The sequence below is a fragment of the Myxocyprinus asiaticus genome, chromosome 8, assembly GCF_019703515.2.
Source record: "Myxocyprinus asiaticus isolate MX2 ecotype Aquarium Trade chromosome 8, UBuf_Myxa_2, whole genome shotgun sequence".
In the NCBI taxonomy this organism is placed as follows: domain Eukaryota; kingdom Metazoa; phylum Chordata; class Actinopteri; order Cypriniformes; family Catostomidae; genus Myxocyprinus; species Myxocyprinus asiaticus.
The window spans coordinates 439463-462828 of NC_059351.1; the positions used below are offsets into that span (position 1 = coordinate 439463).

The 23366-nt window shown below is 39.1% G+C and overlaps 1 protein-coding gene across 1 annotated transcript in view; it reads right to left on the reverse strand.

Annotated features, from left to right (window-relative positions):
• Positions 1-6032: 6032 nt before the first annotated feature.
• Positions 6033-23366, reverse strand: part of bnc2 (basonuclin 2) — a 129788-nt gene continuing 112454 nt past the window's right edge. The window contains 3 exon segments of the mRNA XM_051705010.1: positions 6033-7167; positions 7170-7897; positions 19429-21734. Of these exon segments, the coding sequence (XP_051560970.1) occupies positions 7136-7167; positions 7170-7897; positions 19429-21734 (3066 nt within the window). The 3' untranslated portion in view covers positions 6033-7135.

The following is a 23366-nucleotide window of genomic DNA, read 5'->3' on the forward strand; positions in this document are numbered from 1 at the left end:
AATGCGATTAAATGCAATTAAAATATTTAGAGTGTCTATTGCACCTAAGTGTACATAGCACCTGCCACACAGCACGGTTATTTGCACCCCAATGTAGTTTTACTACTACAATATTGCAGTAACTTTTTTGGCAGAAACCATAGATTTAATGCAATTAACAACGGTGTTACTACAGAAATATGGTGTTAATATAGTTACTAATATGGTTAATATGGTTACAATTATTTTACTACAAAGAACCATGGTGATACAATGGTTACTGTAGTAAAACCATGATTAATTTATGTAAAGGAAGGTTAGGGTTAGGTTAAGGCATAGGGGTTGGTGTAGTGTGTCTGTGGGATTCTAAATAAACATGCAGCAGTGATGCTCATATACTGCATGTTAGTATTTCATTAGGGGGGCAAATAGCATCTACCACTCTTTGTACCAGGGTTGGGGTGCAACAAATATTTGCCACAGTTTGTACTGGGGGGTAAATAGCATCTGCCTTAAATATTTTAATCGACCGACAGCACTACTTTAAACATTTCCCAGTGAGGTTTACAAGTTTAAAGTATAAAGTTACACACAAATTTAATACACAGATTTAATTTGTGACTAAATCATTGTCTGTTCTAAAAGAATAAGGTGCAAAGTGCCAGTGACTTATAAATCTTTAATATAAAAATTGTACAAGAATTCTGATACAAATTTCAAGAGGTATTTGGACAAAATATGAATAAAATTCCATTTACACTCCCAAAATCATGTGCATTTAATGCAAAACAAAAGGTTATGATACAAATGATGCCATGAAAATGTAAAATCAATTAAAGAGGACATCATACTGTCTGCCTCATGAAAAAAAAAATAAAAAAATGGAGTAAAACAGTATTTGTAAGCTATCAATGTCACCATTAGTAAATCAATGTGACGTGAACTTCCTCTATGTAAATGCACTTTTCATAAATGGGCAATAAGGACAATCATACAATACATCGACACCAAACATCACATTTAGAACCAAAATAAAAACTTCACAAAATATGTTAAGCTTATTTATTGTTTGTCGTTGCACGAAATAGGGTAGAAAATATTTATTTCCATTGAGTTATGCACTGATTTTTTTCTTCTTCACATAATCAATCTTCATATAACTGATCACATTATTACATTAGAATAACTGTTTGTGTTTGACTCTGTATTGGCTATTTTTGTTTAATGTAACACTGGGTTTGATTTAGAAGTCCTCTAGTCTGCAGTTTCAAAATCTATTTCAATTCCATTTGATCTTTGTTTTGTGCTTTATCACTCCTTGTCCTCAAGGGAACAGTGTTAACACAGCAAACTTACAGATTGCCTTTTCAAGAGATTACATTCAGTGTTAATGGTCCGTGATGGTCCTGTCCTCGAAGCTGCAGTGACCTAATGAAATATTTAAGGCTCACTCAGACTCTTTTAGCCAGTGGCTTCATGGTAAAAGCCCAACTCTGTGGGGACAACGCAGGACAGTAATGACTGGGTTCTCAGTGGAGAAAATGCTGGTCTTTTTCTGAGAAGAGAAAAGAAAAGAAAAGAAAAGAAAAGAAAAGAAAAAATGGGAGCTGGAGGGGACAACACAGGAGTGGCAAATTACTCCCCAGCAAGAAATCAAGACATGTCCTGAGGCATTCTGTCCTTCTTTCTCTCGCTTGTTTCTGCACCCCTTCTCTGGTCCCTCTCTCATGTAAAATGACTGACACCAAAACCCCCTTTGATAGTCCATTTCCCCATACATATACCATCTTGCCACTCTGATTTTAAATGCATTTTACAACCATTAGATTGCAACCATTGACTGCTAACACAGCCATAATCTGTAGCTAATCAGTGATTGAGATTTGGAAATAATTTGCTTTCTCTTATTCTTTATTTCTGCAAAACCTGGATGATCTACAGACTGAAATTAAACATAGCAATGCTTTAAGAAGAAGTTTTGCCTTTGTTTCAGTGTTGGGATCAAGTCTTTGGTTCGACAGTCTGCAAAGTATGGAGGCCTGGAGGTTGATCACTTCCTTCACTTTGTGATTTCACATTACCCATAACTATACATGTCAATATTTTTATTATTATTATTATTATTATTATTATTATTATTATCATTATTGGTTTGACTTTGAATAAAAAATCAGCCTTTGTCCTAAAAGTGCTTACTGTCTTGAGGTTAACAGGTCCTCATGCTGCTTACGTTATTGACCAGTTAGTGGTGCAAGAGCTACACAGTTTGGATAGTATTTGGGACCTCTAGAGTGGCACTTTTTCATAGCCAGTTCTGAGAGCAGGAAAGTAAGTCATGCTGTGACTCCAGGGAGAAACTTGGCTTTCTGTGCTAAATTTTCCCTCATATGGAAAAAAAAATGGCAATTACAACTCCTTTAATATGTTGTATAGCCATCTGATGATCGTAAGTACAAACTAGTAGTCAGCATCCCTGCAGGACCCCTACTGTTGTGTTCATGTGTGTGTGTGTGTGTGTGGGGGGGGGGGGTGTTGATGGAATGGACGCTCAAAGGCAGAGCAGGAAAAAAACAGAGAGAGGAAAGAAAAACAGAAAGATGGCTTTGGATCTCTCCATGACACAGTATTGTCAGCAACATTTACTGAATTTAATGAATTGACGTGTGAGTTATTACACAGATCAGTGGCAGAAATGAATGGATACCTCCAGGTACTGTGTAGAAGTATATTTTTAATGCTGCACACTGCAATTCCCTCTAGGCGACATCTCCTAAAGTTCATCCCTCCCATCAGCTCTTATTCTCAGAAACGAACAGCAAGACCTGCTGCTGTTGCAACACATCAAGGAGGAAGTAATTTCATTCAGGCTTTTCACCAACATTAATACCTTTTGAACCGCATGTAGTACCAGTATTGTAAATTACATTTCTTTCATTCATTCATAATTACCTTTCAATTCATTTATTCCAATTGACAGCAACAGACAGCAAAGGGCTAAATGTGATAAACATCGATAACTAGAAATAAATACCCATATCTACATACCATTTAATTAGACAAAATTTAGTACCACATTTCCCCTTTGTCTTTCTATTGTATGGCCAATAGACAATGCCCGCAAAGAACAAGATAAAAGCTGAAAATTTCAACAGTTTGCAGAGGGCCTGCCGTAAATGAATGTCTGGAAACAATGAAGTGACTTTTCAATCCGTCATCTCTATTTATGCATTCATGGGGTTTTGGAGATGAACAATGTCTCTGATTATGGTCACTGTTTAGAAACTCTCTTTTGGGGCACTCTGAAATGGCAATGGCATATTAAAATGATAAAAATTGATCACATTTATAGAGACAATAAATTACAGGACACTTACTCGTTTAAACATTACATGCAGTAGAAAGGTTGCCTACCTAACTTAGGGGTTAATTCAGCCTTTAAGCATACACTGTCTACTCTTTAAATGTCAATAATACTTATTTACTGCATTCAAATGAATATACCAGAAACACTTACTAAATGAGATGGATATTGGGTTTAATTATTTAAAATGGGATTTCTCTCTTATAAAGATCTGGCACGTTTCTGTTAGGTACAATATTTGCCGCTTGGCACTGTATCCTTAAAAAATGGTCACTTTCATGTTGGACCACCATCACTGTAAAGTGTTATCCTTGTAATAATATTACATGTCCCACTTGTATAGTTGCAAAAAGTGCAAAACTGATTTTTTTATTCTATTTTTTTCTTTTTTTCTTTTTTTTTTTTTTTTTTTACTAAAGCTATAAACATGAGAAAAATAAAAGAAAAAGTTACATTGTTAGAGCTAAAAGCATGCCAGCTCCATCTGTATATCTAACAGGTAGATAAAACAAGTCACAAGTCACATGATTTTCTTTTTTTGTTTAAAAGTAAAACATTTTAGAGCCAACATAAATGAACCAAGCTAGGTAGATGCTACTTCATCTTGCTTACCTTAAGAGAATGTATTACCGACTATAACATAAGAACACCCACCCCACCTCAACACAAAAAACAGAAGAAAAAATAAACAAATGAGAGAGAGAGAGAGAGAGAGAGAGAGAGAGAGAGAGAGAGAGAGAGAGAGAGAACAACCATCAATACAACTGTTTTACACCAAAGCTCCTTGGGACATTATTATTTACATATTTAAGACATTCATGCTCTTGTATGGGATTCTTTGAAAGCTATCATTACACAATTATAATCATTACTGCAGGCAACAGTCAGAACTAAGAGATTGAGCAGGAGTTTGGGTCAGGGATGGAGGGCTCTATGCTTTCTAATGTTCAGTCCTATGCTTCCAAAAACGGAAATGTCAAAGGGGCACAATGCTGCTTTAACTTTTCTTACCTTTAAAATATATTTTGATAACACATTACAATAAGGTTGTATTTGTTAACATTAGCAAATGCATTAGGTATCATGAATTAACAATGAACAATATTTTTACAGCATTTATTAATCTTGGTTAATGTTAATTTATGAAAATACAATTGTTCATCGTTAACTCATCTTAGTTCATGATGGATTAACTAATGTTTACATAAACAACGTTTTTTTTGTTTTAACACTAGAACGCATATGTGGGTTTAAAATGACCTAGCGTCTAGTTTTTAAGACATACATTTTTTACATCAAGTGGTCTTTTGATCTGCCACTCCAGGTATTCTTCATTTAAGGTGTCTTCTATCATGTGAAATTATTTCTTTAATTTAGTTGAAATGTTCTTTTTTATTATTATAAGAGAATTGCATCACTACCCCAGAATGCAATGTTTCCTATGGTATTCAATGCATTTAATACTGTTTTTATTTTGTAATACACTGGGCTCTATTTTCGTGAGTGTGCAAAGCACAGCGCTACGCAAAACCACCGTGCGCTATATCTTATCCAATTTTCGTGAGACCGCTAATTCTAAGCGCAATTTTCATGCCAGTGCAAAGCGGAAGTGGGCATGGGTGGGAGTGTTAGCGCTATCTGTGGGTGTATTGTATGTTAATAAAGTGATGCAAAGCGCAATTTGCTATTTTCCGGAGAAATAGATCATTGTGCTTAGACGTTTCAGGCCCTATTTTAAGAGCACTATCACTAAACACAGCAGCATGCCATATGTGCAAAGTCAGTGGGCATGGCCATGAAGGTTTGGTACTTTTTTGCAAGCATGCCCTAAGTCTAGGGACAAGTGGGTTTGGCAAATGTGCTAATGGTATGGATCAAGTGCAAATTAATTCTGAGGTTCTTCTCGGGTTATTGCACCATCTGCACCTTATTATATAGTCCATTCTCTATCAAGCACCAGTGATATAAACAAAGACAGCACATTCATAAGAAGTTAGTAGTGTAAATGGACTGTATGCAGTGAAAGTTCTTGTGTGCATTAACTGCGTCCTTGTTGAATGTCAAGCCTATTTCTATGACAGTAACACACTCCTTTAATAAGCATGGCAAATGTGATTCTCATCAGAGTTTGGATGTGCACTCCATTAAATTATAGAGAGTGTAAGTATTATTAATCATTTTCATCTACTGACACACAAATCATGGCTAGTATTAACAGTGATTGTATCGGCATGCACTTCACTTCTACAGGTCGATTTTGAATTAAATGTATTTATTGAAACACGAAAAAAATATCATACTAAACACAAACATTTTACTCTCTCCAAATTCTTCCACCGGCCCCCTTTTGCAGTGACTTAAAAATCTACAACAACAGGTGGAAAAATGTCAATATAAATTTGATAATAAATACAATTGTAAATATAAACATAAAAATAATAATTGAAAAATAAACCATAACCTTTATATATAAGCATATAAAAGTAGCGTGTCCATATTTCTATTCTTCTAATTCATTTCATATAGTCCATTTATACTACCAACTTCTTATGAATGTGCTGTCTTTGTTTATATCACTGGTGCTTGATAGAGAATGGACTATATAATAGGACACAGATGGTGCAATAACCGCAGAAGAACCTCAGAATTAATTTGCACTTGACCCAGCCCATTAGCGCGTTGAGCGCACGATTTCACCAAACCCACTTGCGCCTATACTTAGCGCATGCTTGCACGAAAATATATGGCCATGCCCATTTACTTTATGCTTATGACATATGGCATAGTGCTGCGCTTAGTGCTAGCGCTCTTAAAATAGGGACCTTTTATTAGTTTCCATTTGTTATGTAATGAAATATATGTTAAATACCCTGTTCAACTTCAAATTGATGTGTTGTATGCAAGTATAGAAAGTTGTCATTCAGCCTATGCCTATGTCCAAAGTGCTTGGCATTATAGCTATTACAGGGACAGTCCTCATGTACTGTAACCTGATGTTAGATGACTCGTTCACAGCAAGGGCACAATGGTCAGAGCTCCTGGACCACTTTTTAGTGTATTCAAACCTGCAACTTTTCTTTTTTTTAGTATGCCTGACCACTCCCAACAACTAATATAGCTACATAGAGTAATATAGAAAACTGTGTTATACAGCAATTTAGAGAACGTAAGATTGTCATTTTATAAGTTAAAACTAATTCTTTTGTAAAAAAAAAAACAAACAAAAAAAAAAAAAAAACATTTTATCCTAGTCTATTTATATGTATGTGTTTGTGTGGGTAGAGCTGTTGAGACATTTCATATTTTAACGCTCATTGCTCATATTTCTGTTACACAAGGTTTTTACACTGTCACCTAAAACTTCTCTGAAACTCTTCAGAATTTAATAAAAGATATATCATCTATTTAAAATTTTTAATTACTAATACAATTATCATTAGAGTTACTTTTCCCAAAAAAAGTAGTTTTATAAAGAATAAACATCTAGATTTGCATTTAAGGGGGGTGAAGTTACATATGCGTTCTAGGGTAAAAAATGTATTAGTATTTATTAAAATTAACATCAACAAAGATTACTTTAATGCTGTAAAAGTATTGTTCATTTTTAGTTCATTTTAACTAATGTAGTTAACTAATGTTTACAAATACAACTTAATTGTACATTGTAACCAACATTTTCAGCAAATCAATGCCGTTGTTTATGGCATTATGGGGTTGCTGCTGGGGAATGGAGAGGAGGGTGTCATGTGGAGTATAAGAAGCTTTCTGGCTGTGGGGTAGGGAGGGATGTGTGGTCTAATCAATCATTGTTGTATAGGGGCATTTTTGTGTAGGTTGGGGTTCTGGCTGTGCCTGTTTCTGCTTCTCACAGAAGAAAACATCATGTTACAGCCAGGCACTTTGCACTTGTGCATTTCACGCAGGTGGACAGTCTTGTAGTGCACCCGAAGGGTCCCTTTGTTACTGTACATTTTGTGGCAGATGGTGCAAAGGATGCCTCCTGCCCCATTACCTCCACTGGATGCCAAGACGGATGGTGAGAAGGAGGGGTCCCAGAGCAAAAGCCCTTCCTCTTTGCCTCCTTTTCTTCCATCCTTCCTTGCCTCTTCTCCATCCTTTCCTTCCCCTGCCAGACTGTGAGCCCTAATACTAGGGGTGCAGTCCTCAGTGTCACTCGCACCCTCCAGGTCATCCAGCAGGATGCCCTCATCGCTGCCTTCATCAGACTCCTGCGAGGATTGCATGCTGCCACTTGATTGTACGCTGGAGGCGGTGCTCAGGTCCAACACCATGTAATCATTGGGGCCACAGTAATAGCCATTGCTGTGTGAATATTCAGTAGCGGCTGGAGATCCCATCTCCTTATGGCCTAGACTTCGTGGCAGTCCACTGCCAGCACTCCCCACCCCTTCCGGTCCCACATGGTGGCCAGCATAGATCTTTGACAGGAACTCAGCACGGAGATCCTTAGGCAGGGTCGTAAGCTGGGGGTCCAGGACAATGTCATCCAGCTCTTTGGTCAGTAGTTTGCGGTGCAGGTTAATGTTGGAGCTATGTCTGTAGGGGAGAGAGGATAGGGTTCCTGTAGCAATTTATTTCAACTAAAAAACTAATTATTGTCCGCTCAGTGCAAACAAATTACAAAAAAGACAACAACATATCAATAAACTTCACATGTATTCACAGCAATGGTCAAAGACTCTCTTATTGTTTTTCTTTGCATTGATTTATACTGAATACATTTCTGATCATTCTGAATTCCAATGATAATGCAAATATCTTAAACTTTTTAAGTTACTGCAAAACCTCCAATTACATGTTAGTTTTAAAGCACCACTATATTGCATTTTCATGATTTCATTTGAGTGACTGTAGGAATGTGTGTGAGAGCCCACTACTTTCTGATACAGCAGAGTTCAATCACTCAGACACTGCTTAGACAGTATCCTGCTAAAGTGTTTACTTCTGTCAGCACGTCTGCAGGCATGCTCAAATGCAATTGACTCTGACTCAATTAAATACTCCACCACATTGAATGGGAGTTTATCAATTGATTTGAGCCATGGTAATGCAATAATCGAGGGAAATTCAATAGCACATAAACTCGGACTTGGACAGCGTTAGCACATTGACTCTTTCCTGAAGGTAGCTTAACTGAGACCCATAAATGTATTTTGTCATGTAGGCCTCACTTTAATAAAGATGGGCTTTCTCTCTCACCTGAGTGCAGGATCACATAACACATAGCAAGAGAAAGTGCCTTTGCATCAATTAATCTTAACCTTGATCTGTTTTCTTACTGGGTCTGCCTCTAGACAACTGCTAAAGAAATCACTTCACACAAATCTTTAATTTCATGCTATTTGTCAGTCCTCATGATGTTTAACTAAAAATCAAATGCATTTTCTGGTGTCACAGAAAATGAAAGGAAACCAACAATATTTTACAATGTGGAATGGGGTAACACATGGTGTAACAAAATCAAAATAAAATGCAACCAAGACATTTGGGTGCACTGAGTCTTTGTGAGTGCCATACAACTGTTGTTCACTACATTTTCAATCTGAAATTAACAGTAAAGTTAATACAACAAAACAAAACAAAACAAAACAAAAAAAGACCTCAGGATTTCCAGGCCATGCAAAAGGACCATAAAGCAAATTAAATGTTAACCTAAACGTGACTGATAAATGGATTGCACAATGTATTGTAGAGCTTACCAGCAGTGCCATGGTTGATGCAGTCAAAAAGGGTCCCTTTAATTATTTAGTGCCCTATCCGACATTTTCCTGCAAAAAGTAAAAATAATTTTAATGGAGGGACCCTTTCTGTTGATATAAGGTATACAGGAGCGGACCACCACAGCATCATCAACATTGAAGATTGTATATTGATTAGTTGTGCTTGATATGTGAGTGTTCACATTGCTGTACATATGTCTATTACTGTATGTTGTTTATTTATACAAGGCCAGACCATTAAAAAAATGTAGGAAAGTGTTTAGAAAGAAGCCGTTACTTAGGTGAATTGCTTTTTCATGACATTTCAATTTGTGGACTGAAATCAGTTAAGATCTTTTATTCACAATTAACAATAAACAGATATCTAGGGGGACATCCAGTTGTATTTTGAATGATTAATGTTTATTTCTTGTTATGTAATTCTTGTTTGAATTTTATCATAGGATTTTTTATATTTTATTTTTATACAATGCTGTTGATGACACTTAAGTTGGCGGCTCCTTTTGCAGCATGTGACCATCTCTTGAAATTGTACCCTCACACTGCTCATAAGCTCTAGACTATCATGACTAACTGGCATCTAAAGACACACACACACACCCACACACACACACACACACACACACACACACACACACAAACACACAACACACACACACACACACACACATTTGCCCAGCTATCTAAATGGGGACATACCAAAGACTTTGATTGCTCACCATAATTCCTATACATTAACCCTAACCCATACCCTAATTATCATTATTATTACTTTTATTATTATTATTATTATTATTACAATTTTAAAAATCATTATTTAATTTATATATGGATTGTTTTACCAAATGAGGACATCCCAAAATGCTCCTAAAGGGAGGTTTTGTCTATTTAGTTCACTTTTGGGTGCAATTTTGACCACAGACTATAGCTAAGTAAGTACACACACACATGCACGCATGCACGCTCACACACACACACACACACACAAACACACACATGCTGTATACCAACAATGCGGTATGGTGGTTCACATTTAGGATTTGAACACATCACATTAACATATAACACCTTAAAAAGATTTATTGACATCAAGCAATTAAAAGCAGTTCCTTTCATTTAGTTCATTTTGACTAAGCATGGTTAAACATGAAACTCAAGCCCCAACACAGCATGGCTGAGAGTCTACCCTTTCATTTATCAGTTTAAACTTCTCTGCTTCATTTCCTTTCTCCTTGCAACCCCCTTTCAGACTCTAACTAAATTTTGCCCCTCAGTCCCTTCCTCCAGCACCACCCTCTCCCCCTTCCTTCTAGCCTCTAATGTGGCAGCCAAACCAATCTGCCCAAAGCTGGAGACAGCCTCTCCTGAGAATCCATTTTGACTCTGCAGAGGAGGAGAGAGCTGTGGCTCTTAATGTGCCTTGTCCCAGGAACGTTAATCATCTAGTTTTTGATGATCCTTTTGGTTCCAGAAAAGTGTGCACATTTGCAAAATGTGCTGTAATACTCAACTGAAAAGGGAAAGAGAGTCACATTGGATGATGAGGTGCTTACAGTAGTTCCATCTGTGTCTCTACTTCTTATGTTTAGTGGGCAGCTGATGATCAGATAACTTATTACTTTCTGCAAGTCAAGGCAAACACCATCAAATTAGCTAAAAAATCATTAAACACAGATGACTACTGTAAGTTTATTCAAAGTTTGGAGTGCTGCATTCTAAGCCTGACTCCACGTGTTTCAGCACCACAGGAAGAGAGGGGAGAAAGGGGTAGATATAATTAACCATCACTCTTCCTATCCATGGTTGGCCTGCGTGGGATGGTCGACTGAATATTAGCACACCATGGGAATCTGGAGCCAGGCAGACACTCAGGGTCATCTGCCACAGTGAGGACAGCATTAAAAAACAAGAAAAAAGGCTCCATGTCTGTCTTTGGAAAAAATGATTAATGATAATAATAAGGGGCGTTATTACTGCTGTGTGTATGTTTCCAGCAGTTAATTACGCTACGTCTTGTGTCACGTCACTCAGCGCCTGCTCACTCTCCACAATAAATATGCTTTCTTTACCTCCATGCAACTAAGATTAAGAAATGTCACTACAGGGCTTACAATGCATTTTAATTACATCCTTGCTTTCTCCCTCTTGGCTACAAAAAAAAAAAAAAAAACCTTCAACATCCTTAATATTTCCTTGCCTACTTTTTATTCATCATCATATTTGCATCCTCCAATCAGTGTTTATTCATTGTAAAAGGGAGATGGATACTTGTTTGGGAGTTTTACTTGAACAGGATGCAATTTATCAAATTGACTTCCTACTCAGTGATGTCAAGAGCTCATTTGAAAGTCAGTGTGGGAAAGATGCCTGTTAACACTGAATTTGATGCTACATTAACATTTGTTATTTTGGCTTTAAAGTAATCTGTGTTATGACTGATGTTCTATATATGCTTTAGGCTAATATTAATTTCACTTTTTGGAATTAGAATGAAATGTATCTATTTTAAATAAACAGAATGTCTGTAAATAATTTAAATGCAGTTTAATGTGAGTTTGTAAAGTAGCATTTGAATTAGGAATGGTTTGAAATTGAAGGTAGGCCTATAATTTTTAATGAGCAAAAATTATTGAAATTGGCCAGATTAATGGCATTTTAAATTCACAAATAATTGTAACAGTAGGAAATATCAGAAGACAACATTGAAATGGAGAAGTTACTTGTCTGTGTGACGAGGAGGAGGGCGTGGCTGGGCCGTGAGTGTGCGTGCCTGGTGCTGAGTTGGCCAATCAGTGGGAGAGGGATAAAGGGGAGCCGGAGACGGCAGCTCGAGAGAGAGAGACGCACGAGCTGTGTGTGCGTGTCTGTGGGTTTTGCTGTAAAGCACTCTTTATGTTTTAAGTTAATTTGTGTCATTAAAAGTTTAAGTTGACTGCTCAGCCAGTTCCCGCCTCCTCCTTTCCCATCCTTGAACCGCGTTACATTGGTGCCGAAACCCGGAAGGGAGGAGGGATGCGCTGTTGGAGAGCCCCAACCGCTGATGGAGGGTCGCGACGCCAAGGAGGTATGGTCCGGTGGTACTGGAGCGGTTCGCCAGAAGGCGGAGAAGCCCGCTGCCATCCGCTAGGAGACGAAGGAGCAGCTGCCATCCGCCAAAATGCGGAGGCGCCATTGACGTCTGCCAGGAGGCAAGGTCCAGTGCCATTGCCCGGCATCGTGAAGGACCACTGCACAGCTGGCTGAGGACCAGTCGACAGCATGTTCGGGGATCGGTGAGCCAGTTTTTCTCACTCTCTCTCTCCTCTCTCTCTGTCTCTCCCCTCTCTCTACCCTCGTCTCTCTCAGATTCTCAGGAGGCGGGGAGAACCACATCGGGTGGCGGAATGTCCGGAAGGGCAGCGTGTCCCTTCCAGAGATGGGGTGGGGGGGTGGAATAAGCCAGTCTGGATGGCACCCCGGCCTGAATCGGGTGGTGGAGGAGTGTGACGAGGAGGAGGGCATGGCTGGGCCATGAGGCTGCGTGCCTGGCACTGAGTTGGCCAATCAGCTGGAGAGGGATAAAGGGGAGCCAGAGATGCCATTTCGAGAGAGAGAGAGAGACACACACAAGCTGTGTATGTGTGTGTCTGTGGGTTTTTCTACAAAGCACTCTATGTTTTGTTTAAGTTAATTTGTGTCATTAAAAGTTTAAGTTGACTGCTCAGCCAGTTCCCACCTCCTCCTTTCCCATCCTTGAACCACGTTACAGTCTGTATCTGGGATTATTAGAAGTAATTGATTGGAATACCTAGCAAAATACAACAGAGCTGTTGGCAATAATGAGCCTGTTATCCTTTATTTCACTCCTGAATTAAAAATCTGGACAATCCATTCACATTATGTAATGTTATTTGTCCCACTGGCAAATTGTTATCCTTGTTGCTATATCTTTTGAATTGCTGTATATGTTGTGTATTCTTATACTTAATACATTACTGAAGCATTTGGCTTGGGCTTTATTTGACCATACACTTCCCCTGCTGCAGCGGGGTTCTTCTTTGTAGAAAAGAAAGATGGGGGCCTGAGACATTGCATTGAATACAGGGGCTTAAACAACATCACCATAAAGTACAGATACCCATTGCCATTAATACCGACAGTGTTGGAACAACTCAGAGAAGCTAAAGTTTTCAGTAAACTTGACTTCTATTGTGCCTATAATTTAATAAGAATCCGCGAGGGTGACAAATGGAAAACCGTCTTCATAACTAACTCGGGGTACTATGAATATACGGTGATGCCGTATGGATTAGCCAACTCACCCTCAGTGTTCCTATCTTTTCTACCTCCACCAACATTGGACATTGATGGCAGTCCTGCATACTCTGTAAAAGGAGATAATGGACTCTAGATACAGAGGAGGAAGGATGCAGTATCTGGTGGACTGGGAGCGGTATGGACTGAAAGAGAGGTCATAGGTACCAGCGGAAAATATCCTTGATCCCTCACTAATCTTGGACTTTCATAGAGATAATCTAGATCACCCAGCTGCTAGACAAAGAGGGAGGCCTCGGAAATTGGTGCCAGGAGGCGGCCATATAACAACTCATACTGCTAATTCTCCTCCTCGCCACAGGAGGTCCTCCTACCCTGAGTTTTGAGCAATCATGGACTCATGGCTTTCACCTGTGTCTTGTTAACCTTGTGGGTATATGTTCCCTGGCTTGTTTGTTTCTTGCTAAGTGTTTCTCTGCAATTCTCAGCATCCTAATGTCTGTATACTCTGGTTCTGGACTTTATGCTTTCCCTTTTGGTTTTTGTATTTATTGTTTGCAATTTTGGATTGTCTGCCTGATTGGACTACTTCACTGGTGTTTGACTTTCATACTGTTATTGGATTACATGATTTTTTGGATTCCACTAAATGTTTAAATAAACCTCTGCTCATGAATCAGTCTTCTGCATCTGCGTCATTACAGTGATAGTCTTCCAGTGTCAGCTCAGCTTAAAAGCCGCAATATAATCCTGTTTACGTTAAAAAGCCTGCACCTGAGCAGGTATGAGTTTACGAATCAACTCTTCTTTCAAGAACAGAACAATCCAGGATCGGACTAAATCATCAACAATGAAATCCAGATAAATCAGTGATCAGTGTACAAGATCTTGTCCCAGACTTTAATCTGTAAAATGTATATATTTTTAATTAAATAAATAAAGTGCTAATTATGGTATATTATCAAAAGCATAAACCACATAACTGGATACAAGTGTCATTAATGAATTACAGTGGAGTGTGTTGGAGAACACTTTTATTTAAGAACACTCAACCACACTCAGAGTGGGCCATACGAGCTGGACTGCCTGAGTGGGAACCTGTATCAGCTCAGTGTGAGAGGCTGCTTTTGCATGGTTTTCCTCATAGGAAATACCACCAAGATTATTGGCTGCGTAAGACCAGGTCTCGCCTTCAGAAGCTGTCATCGATATAGCGGTCACCGTCTTTATCATAACCACCAAACGTGATCACACTATGCGTGCCGATTGTGGGGCTCAGATCGTCACAGGCGTAACTGGAGAAAACGCTTGAAATGGAGGAGGGAAGTCACGCAAGGCTTACGACTGTGACAGATCCTCCTCAATCTCTCCACAATTTATATTACGGGCTTGTGTGTCTCCCTCAAGCGGATCTTTAGCTGGAGAGAGGGGTATTGGCGTCTTCCTTCAGAGAGAAGGTGAGCCGAGAACAAAGCATCTTGAGTTTCATATGTTCACAGTGAGCGCAATCACTGAGCGCTGCTTCTGCATGAGCTTGGCCCAGGCATACAAAGCAGCACTTGTGCCTGGCAGACAGAGGATATCGCTTGTAAGGTGCCCTTTAGGTAGGCCTGCAGGGGGTGCTCAACATTCATTCTGTGTGGGTGCTAATGCCCCAGTATAGAGATGGGAATGCTATACTGTAAAAAGGCACTGTCTTTGGTATGTTAAACAGAGGTACTGACACTCTGTGGTCATTAAAAATCCAAGGGAACTTCTTGTAAAGAGTAGGGGTTTAACCCCAGTGTCCTGGCAAAATTTGCCCAATGGCTCTTTCCATCATGGCTTCTTAATAATCCGCTTTCCAAATAAACTGGCTACATCACTGTACTCTCCACTTCACCAATAACTGGTGTTTGGTGGGTGTTCTGGTGCACTATGGCTGCCGTCGCATCATACAGTTGGATGCTGCATTCTGGTGGATGGTTGAGGAGATTCTTCCACTATGAGGTAAAGCACTTTGAGTGCCTAGAAAAACGCTATGTAATGTAAGGAATTATAATTTTAATCTTTAAAAAGACATCATTTAACAAACAGCTCTTTTATGTTCTTTCACTTAAATCAACACACAAAAATAAAATACAATAGCCTTTCAAATGCAAAAGTGTAAAAGGACACGCTGTTCATCAGAGCACAGGTAGGTAGAAGAAAGTCCACCATCTGTTCAGGTTTGCAGATTCAATTATGAACACGCAGATTTTCGGGCATCCAGATCAGGAGAGATGTTATCGCTACCCTGAAGTAAAACATTCTGATGAACTGGCGCTGTGCTCCAGTTTATATGCCCGCGATGAGGTACGCATCAGGGGCGGAGCATCAAGCACCATCTGCCAATAGACTGGCATGATTTTATAGGGCTTCAGAGATCGTCACTCCTGGGAGGAGTTTCCCATAGTGTGGAACACACATGCACAGATCTAACAGCAGCCACTCTGATCTGAATATTAAATATAGTATTATTATTATTATTATTATTATTATTATTATTACTACTACTACTACTACTATTATTGTTATTATTATTATTATTATTAATAATTTTAATTCTGTATTCTGTTCTCCATACTTCATACACAATCATGTACTGAGTTCTGGATTCACTGTTGACAATTTGACCTGATCCAAATATACATCATCATCTCAGATGTTTTGAGTTATGTATGAACAAGGGGCCCCTGGTCTTCTTGCCTGCTTGTTAATACCTGAGAGCATTTATGTTTTTTGCTGTCTGCTAACCCATTGGCTCCAATGGTGTGTCCTCATGTGCAGCAACAGCAGGACTGCTTTGCCTGGAGCACTCTGTTCCCATAGCCTTGGCATTCAGAGCACCTTTAATAACACTTCCCTACAACCTATGCCATCCACACAACTGGAGCCAGCATGGAGAGCTTGCATTAAAAAAAAAAAAAAATCTTTATCCTCTCCACTGGCAGAAGGACATTGTTATAGAACCTCAGTAAAAAAGCAAACATCAGTGGCTCACAAACATCTCTCTACGCACCTCTTTTCAGTCCCACAGTCAACACTTACATTTAAACTGCACTAATGACCAAATAGGACTGGGAACCGATGCGGGGGGGGGGGGGGGGTGCTTTAGAGAGCTTTTAATTCGTAAATTCCACTAAAGGGGCAGACACACACACACACACACACACACACACACCAATGAGCATGCCTTCAATCACTTGTTATCTAAATAATACTGTCACTTGCCACCAGAGAGGGTAAAAGAGACAGGCTCTTATCTCTCGTCCCTCTGGAGTGAATGAGATGAATGAGGTTTCTTTTCTTTCTCTCCAGAGTACCTGCCTGTGTCAAGAAGGCTGTCTCTTTGACCAGCCTGATCCCATTATTATCATATGAATTCTTGCATAACATTTACACATGCACATTTGTATGTTTGGATAGACCCTGTAATGTGCAATATGGATGTAGTGACAGCATCTAAAAAATAAAAGTTTTTTCGTATTTTGAGCTTTAGAAACGTAAAATACTTACAAATACTTTATATTATAAATATATGTATATAGTTACATTTTTACACTTTCAAAGATATTTTAGATGCCTTAACCCCAACCTACCCCTAAACCTAATAACTTTTCATCAATATGACAAATGTAACAGGCAGATAAATGTACAGTGACAAAGATTTTAGTAATAATATACCAGTATATAGATATTTTTGAGCCATTAATCCTACCACTTAACCTAACCCTAATAATTTCTTAACAATATAAAAAAAATGCATCAGGTAAATTATTTGATCACAATAATTTATAAGAAAATATGGCAAAAGCAGTGGAAAAGAAGTGCTGCATTTAATGTGCTCTCTAACGGTATTAAATAGACTTGTGGTAGAGGGTGGATTTCAAGTTGTTAATTGCTAAAAATGTTACCCTGATCCCCTCCATGAAGGAAGTAGTATTTCAAAAGATACATCACCCGCTTGTCGCAACGGGTCACAAGACAAGCAAGAGTCAATAAGCATTTGACAACACTAACATAAAATCTGTGGTATTAGTTCGTAATGCAGAAAAATGTTGAATGTTTAAATGAGTTCGGGATTTGAGGGCTACGGATGCTACGGCAGATGGAGACGAAGATCATTAATGAAGGACTTTAATTTGGGTCTGTTCTTCACTCAAAGCTATCATTTGGCTTTAAAGACTTTGGTTATAGTGCACAAATAAAATGGATTACTTTTATTTATCATTTTATGGTGCTTTTGTGGTGTATTTTATTGTCTTTTTTTTTTTTTTTTTTGGAGCCGCATCACATATAGAAAATTTCTATGATGTCCCACGCCAAGCAAATAAAAAATTTAATGATTTTGTAATTATTAAAAGATTACAGAATTTGTACCTATTCTTAACATTTTAAAGTTTAGTCTCTGCCAAAGTAATATAATCCTCATAATTTAATAGGGCACCAGGAATCACATAAAACAGAATGAAATCATTATAATGTTAAATAAGGTAAATGCAGTTAACTGGGTTAATAACATGTGATAGCATTGAACATTTATTTAATCTCATTGTTTATAAATACAATAAAAATGTAAATATTCATGGATTCAATAAGGATTCATAAACATTTGTATGTTTCTAAAGTTAATCAAATGTTAAATTATTTACGTTTGAGATGCCATAAAAAAGTACATTTTGCACGTTTGGTATCTATGCAAATGTTAGTAAATGTATATTTGCTAGACCCACACTTTACATAATACCTCTGAATACTCATTAGATACTTACATTGCCCTTCTATGCAATGCTAGGAAACATGTTTTTGTTTCACTGCACATAACTATTACAGCTTTTTTTCCCTGTTATAACATAATTTCCTGTAAAGCTGCTTTGAAATGATGTCTGTTGTGAAAAACACTATACAAATAAAAATGATTTCTTACACGTTTATTGCCTTTATTCGTATTATTTATGGAGCCTAATAGACTGCCTTGAAACTGATTGATGTATTGACTTGTGAGTCTGTAAGAAGGACACTAAATGAAACTAATACATTTGTGTTGATTTCTTGCTGAATGATATTTCTATTGTCCTCTGTAATGCCACTAATGGTACAATGGCTGACCTTCATAGCATCCCAGACTGCTTGTCTTTACATGTACGGCCAAAACAATTAGCTTTGGAGAGTCTATGTTTGACTGGGTATCTGTTTGTTGCTTACCCTTTAGCACAAATGTATTCTGAAACTGTTTATAGTAAATGTGTTGACTAGCGGTGGGAGAGGCCCACACCTCCCGATGTGCTAATGAATGCAGCGGTTTGACAGGCCTCAACCTCTGCTAATGTATGCATGTCTACCTGTGTGTGACAGGTGAGCAATTACAGGTAAACAGCATATTAATGCATTAAAGAAGTGTTTCCAAAAACGTATATTCAACACATTTTCTTTGTGTTATTTTGCTAAAGTCTAACATATCCACCTCAGATGTATGCAATAAAGAATAAAAATCAAACAGGTTGCCCAGACAGGCTATATTTATATATAACATTATCCGACATAAAGTAAAAGAAGCAAAGATTTGGGTCATAATAGATCTACTTTTAAATGGACATCATTACAAGAAATAAGCTTTTATAAATTATAGTAAATAGTTTAAATTATTGTGTTGCATATTATAGTACAGTACAGTAAAGTATAGTAGAGTAGACTGTGTGTGTGTGTGTGTGTGTGTGTGTGGGCAGGTTTAAGTGGTTTACAACTGCTAATTATAGGGTATTATGCTATAAATGTGGTTTACGAGGACATTTCTAGTGTCCCCATAATTCAAATCACTTTTATTTTGAAAATGTAAAAATGCAGAAATTTATTTTGTGAGGGTTAGGTTTAGGGGTAGGGTTAGGGGATAGAATCTGTAGTTCATACAGTATAAAAATCATTATGTCTATGGAGAGTCCTCATAATGATAGCTGCACCAACATGTGTGTGTGTGTGTGTGTGTGTGTGTGCACATGTGTGTGTGCATGTGTGTAAGTGTATAATACAGTCTATATGTTGATTTCATTGGAAGATCTGAGTGATTCGTCTCACCTGTCTCTGCTTCTTCTGGAAGGGAAAGCAGCGTTACATCCAGCCACAGTGCACACATGCATCTCTTTAAGGTGCACATTCTTGTAGTGCAGTTTGACACTGTAGGAGCTTTTGAAGCTCTTTTTGCAGACGTAGCAGATCTTGGGATCAGGGCTGGAGCAGAGGTCACCCTCAGGGGATTGAGAGGAGAACTTTGATGGGCTTGTTCCATAGCTCATAGAGGAGATAAAACTTTCATGTAAGGCAGCCATGCTGGCAGCAGCAGCTGCTGCCATACCACCATTGTAAAGGCTGTACTGACCCATGCAGAACATGTCATAAGTAGGATCATTGATTTCTTCCTTGATTTTGATAACAGGCTGGTGCTGAGAGGGTGGGGAAAGGCTTTGTTCCTCTAAATCTCTCCTGAGGTGTCCTTCATCTTCTGCCCCTTGCTGTTCTTTATCCATGTTTCTCCCTAGGGTAGGCTGCTGCACATCCGTGTCGATCAGCTCATCTCTGTAGAGCATCTTAGATTCAGATGTCTCTGACTCATTTTCGAAGTCACGCTCATGATCTTGGTCCTCTGAGCTAAAGCTGTCAATACAGCGCAGGTCACCAGTGCCTCTACCACGAAGGCTCCCACTGCACTCTTCTTGGTCAGGACGGAGCATGCCTCTAAGGGCTAGACTAGGGTGCATTTCATCAATTGATGGAGATTGGTGTCCACCACCCCCACAATGATAACCACTGCTGCTGTTATTGTTGTTGTTGCAGTTGCCATTGACATTGTTATGGAGGTGGGATGGATGGTGGTGGTGGTGATGGTGACAACTATCTTCACCATCATCATCTTTGTCATCATAATCATCTGCCACATCTATCACTTCTTTCTCTATCTTGACTGGCATGCTGGATTTGCGAGGCTTCTTTTTAGGTATAGTGTCAAGAGTTGTGGAATCTTGGGTACTGGGAGACGTAGGCAGTCGATGAGAAAAAGTCACTATGTCAGCTACATTGGTGTTGTGGGAACCAGCAGCCAATATCTGTTGCTGCTGGTCCGTCAGAGATGTGCTGTTTGTTGTGGTAGGAAGGATTGGACTGGTGGGCAGAGAGACTGGGGGACTGACTAGGTCAGCAGGAGAGAGCAATGTGCGATAAAATGGTGGCACAGGTTGCACTGGCTGCACAGACTTCAGGGAAGGGAAGACAAGAGGGCTCTGCAGAGGTGATTGTATCATGGGGTCGAGAGGAGGAGTGGCAAAATTTAGTGGTGGCCGTCCAGGGCTAGTAAGAGAAAAGCCACTTTTGGCACTTGATATGACAGTTGTGGCAGTGCCAGAACTGGAACGAATGAGGTCCTTGTCCCGGTTGTTCCTCAACATGGGCATGTGTAGGCGAGGATTGGGATTGGCACTATGGCGGTTCCGACTGCGCAGTGAGCTGAAGACCATGTTGCAGCCTTCAATTGTGCAGCGGTGCTTAATCTTCAGATGCACAGCATTATAGTGGATCTTTAGGGTGCCCTTGTCATAGAAAGTCTTGCCACAGGAATTACAGCAGACACGACCCTTGCGTGAGGTTGCTCCCATTCGACGCATGCGATGCATTTTGGAAGAGAAAGAAGAATGGGTAATTGTTTTGGATTGTTCATTCTTTTCAAAATGGTGATGGATTTGGTGGTTGTTCAGACTGCTTGACTGCTGTTGCTGTCCCTGTTGCTGTTGCTTTTGTGGTGTATGCGGCTGCTGTGACTGCTGTATGGATGGTGTAGGAGAAATGGGTGAAGCTCTGTTAGGTTCTGTCTTAGGTTCAATGGAGTTAGGTAGGGTCCCCATTGGTCCTTGACTGGGGCTCTGACCACCATGAAAAGGTGAGAGTGACACTTCAGACTCACTGGTCTCCACTGGCTCACTCTGACTGGGCAGATTTGCCTCTCTCATTCTGAGACCTGATTGCTCAATAGTCAGTCCATTTGGTGGAAGCCCTAACATGGGGGCAGACACTGGGTTTATGTACTGGAAAGGCAGTAAGAAAGCCAGACTGTTTGGGATGTTCTCAAAATGGTGAATGCTAGAGGGGCTGTTGTTCTCCAGGTGTGAAAGAAGGCCTGGACTACGGGTGCGATTGTTGCTTTCAATGAAAGTTCTGATTCCAGAGTCAATCTTTGATGAGGGCACTGTGACTGCCTGGCCCTCTTTTTCCTGGATGGCCATCAATTCCACAATAGATTTGGTCTCACCAAAGCGCAGAAACTGTTGCAAGGTGATGATCTCCTCTTCCCGGGACATTATGGTCCATCTGTCCAGAACCTTGCCTGCAGCATCCTAGAGGCCATATCAGAAAAAAGACAAACACCAAAACTTATTGTTTCTGAATTTTAACAGGCATCTGAGAAGATAGAGATGATGGGGGGTGGGGGGTGGGGAGGGTAAGGACAAGGGAATATCTGCCTCAAAAAAGAGCACTTAAAGAAACAGGCCTCATTGTATTCCTTTCCTTCATCTTTTCTTTCTTAAATCAGCCATGCAAAATATAGTCATTAAACGCACACTAAGGCAAACCATGCAATGCTTAATAGAGTCTTCAGCAAGCAACTAGAGGCCACCAGCCTGCCTGGGTTACCGTTGTATTCAGTTTGTTGGGTATATAGCTGCTTTAAATATTGTGTTATATTTCACTGTTTTAAAATATGTCCATTTGTCAGAATGAAGTTTCACAAAAATAAATTAGTCAATTTTAAAACAATTTTCATTTTAGTAAGTAATGTTGGACATAAAAATAAGGCAGCTCATGTTTATTTAAACATATATTTGAAATAGCCTTTGAGGTGACAGTAATCTTACATTACATTCATTAGGCAGGATGCAGATCAGTATTAATTGAACTTTATGTTAATTGGGGGATGCGCTTCTTGCATAAGATTAAATATTTATGAAGGCATACTTTATCAAGATGATGGTGTCAACAAACAAATGTGTGCTTGTTTACTGTCATATATACAAGTATAAAATGATGTAAATCTCATCATATCCTAAACTGGTCTTGGCTTTTCCACCCAATTTCCAAGTTTCCAATCTCCACTCTCCAGGAGAAGAAATAAGTAGAGCTGGGGTACTCGAGTTTGGACTCAGACTCGAGTCCGAGTCACAAGTCTAATTTTAATGAACTTGGACTTGTCATGGACTCGGATGCATTTATATTCGGATTTGACTCAGACTCGAGCCTTTGGGACTCAGGATTTTTTCAGAGTCCAGCCAAGTCCATGACATTTGTAATGTCAAAAATAGAAAAATAAATAACAAAACAGAAATTAATGAACACATCTCTGTCTGCATGCAGCTGTATTAGCCCCTGAAGATGTAGACGTAGCCAGAGTTGTTTCACTGTGTTTAAGCAAACGCACGCACACACACATATGCAAGTGCACAGGCACACGCATCAGTCAACCAATTTGATTTAATGTTACTACAGAGACTGCTGTATAACATCGACTACCGAGGTGGCTGGCACGACGAAAACATAAAGACGGGTATGCATCCAATGTAATAGAAACTAAACAAGGCAGTTTCACACGACACGGGACCTGACAACTGGTAAAATTGTGTGTGGCATTTGTGCAGCCAAGATGGTGCTCGCATTGCAGTTTCATCGTGGTTAAAAACTTAAAATCAAGAACTTCATTGAGTCAAGTCACCCACATCATGTCTCTCATCGTTTACTGAAAACAGCATATCGAAATAAAAATAGTATTAATATTGGATTTTAAGTCTTTTTAGGCGTAATGTATCTACACATGTAGGCTTCTGTAGTCTCTTGTGGTCCACACAGTGTTGTCAGCTTGAATTGGTCCATAATAATAGCTTAATGAATTAACTGTGTAACTTTTTAAATAGTCTGGGGGGAAAAGCGTTATTGCTAAAGCAGACAGCAACTCTAAACAGATAAACAGCACCTAT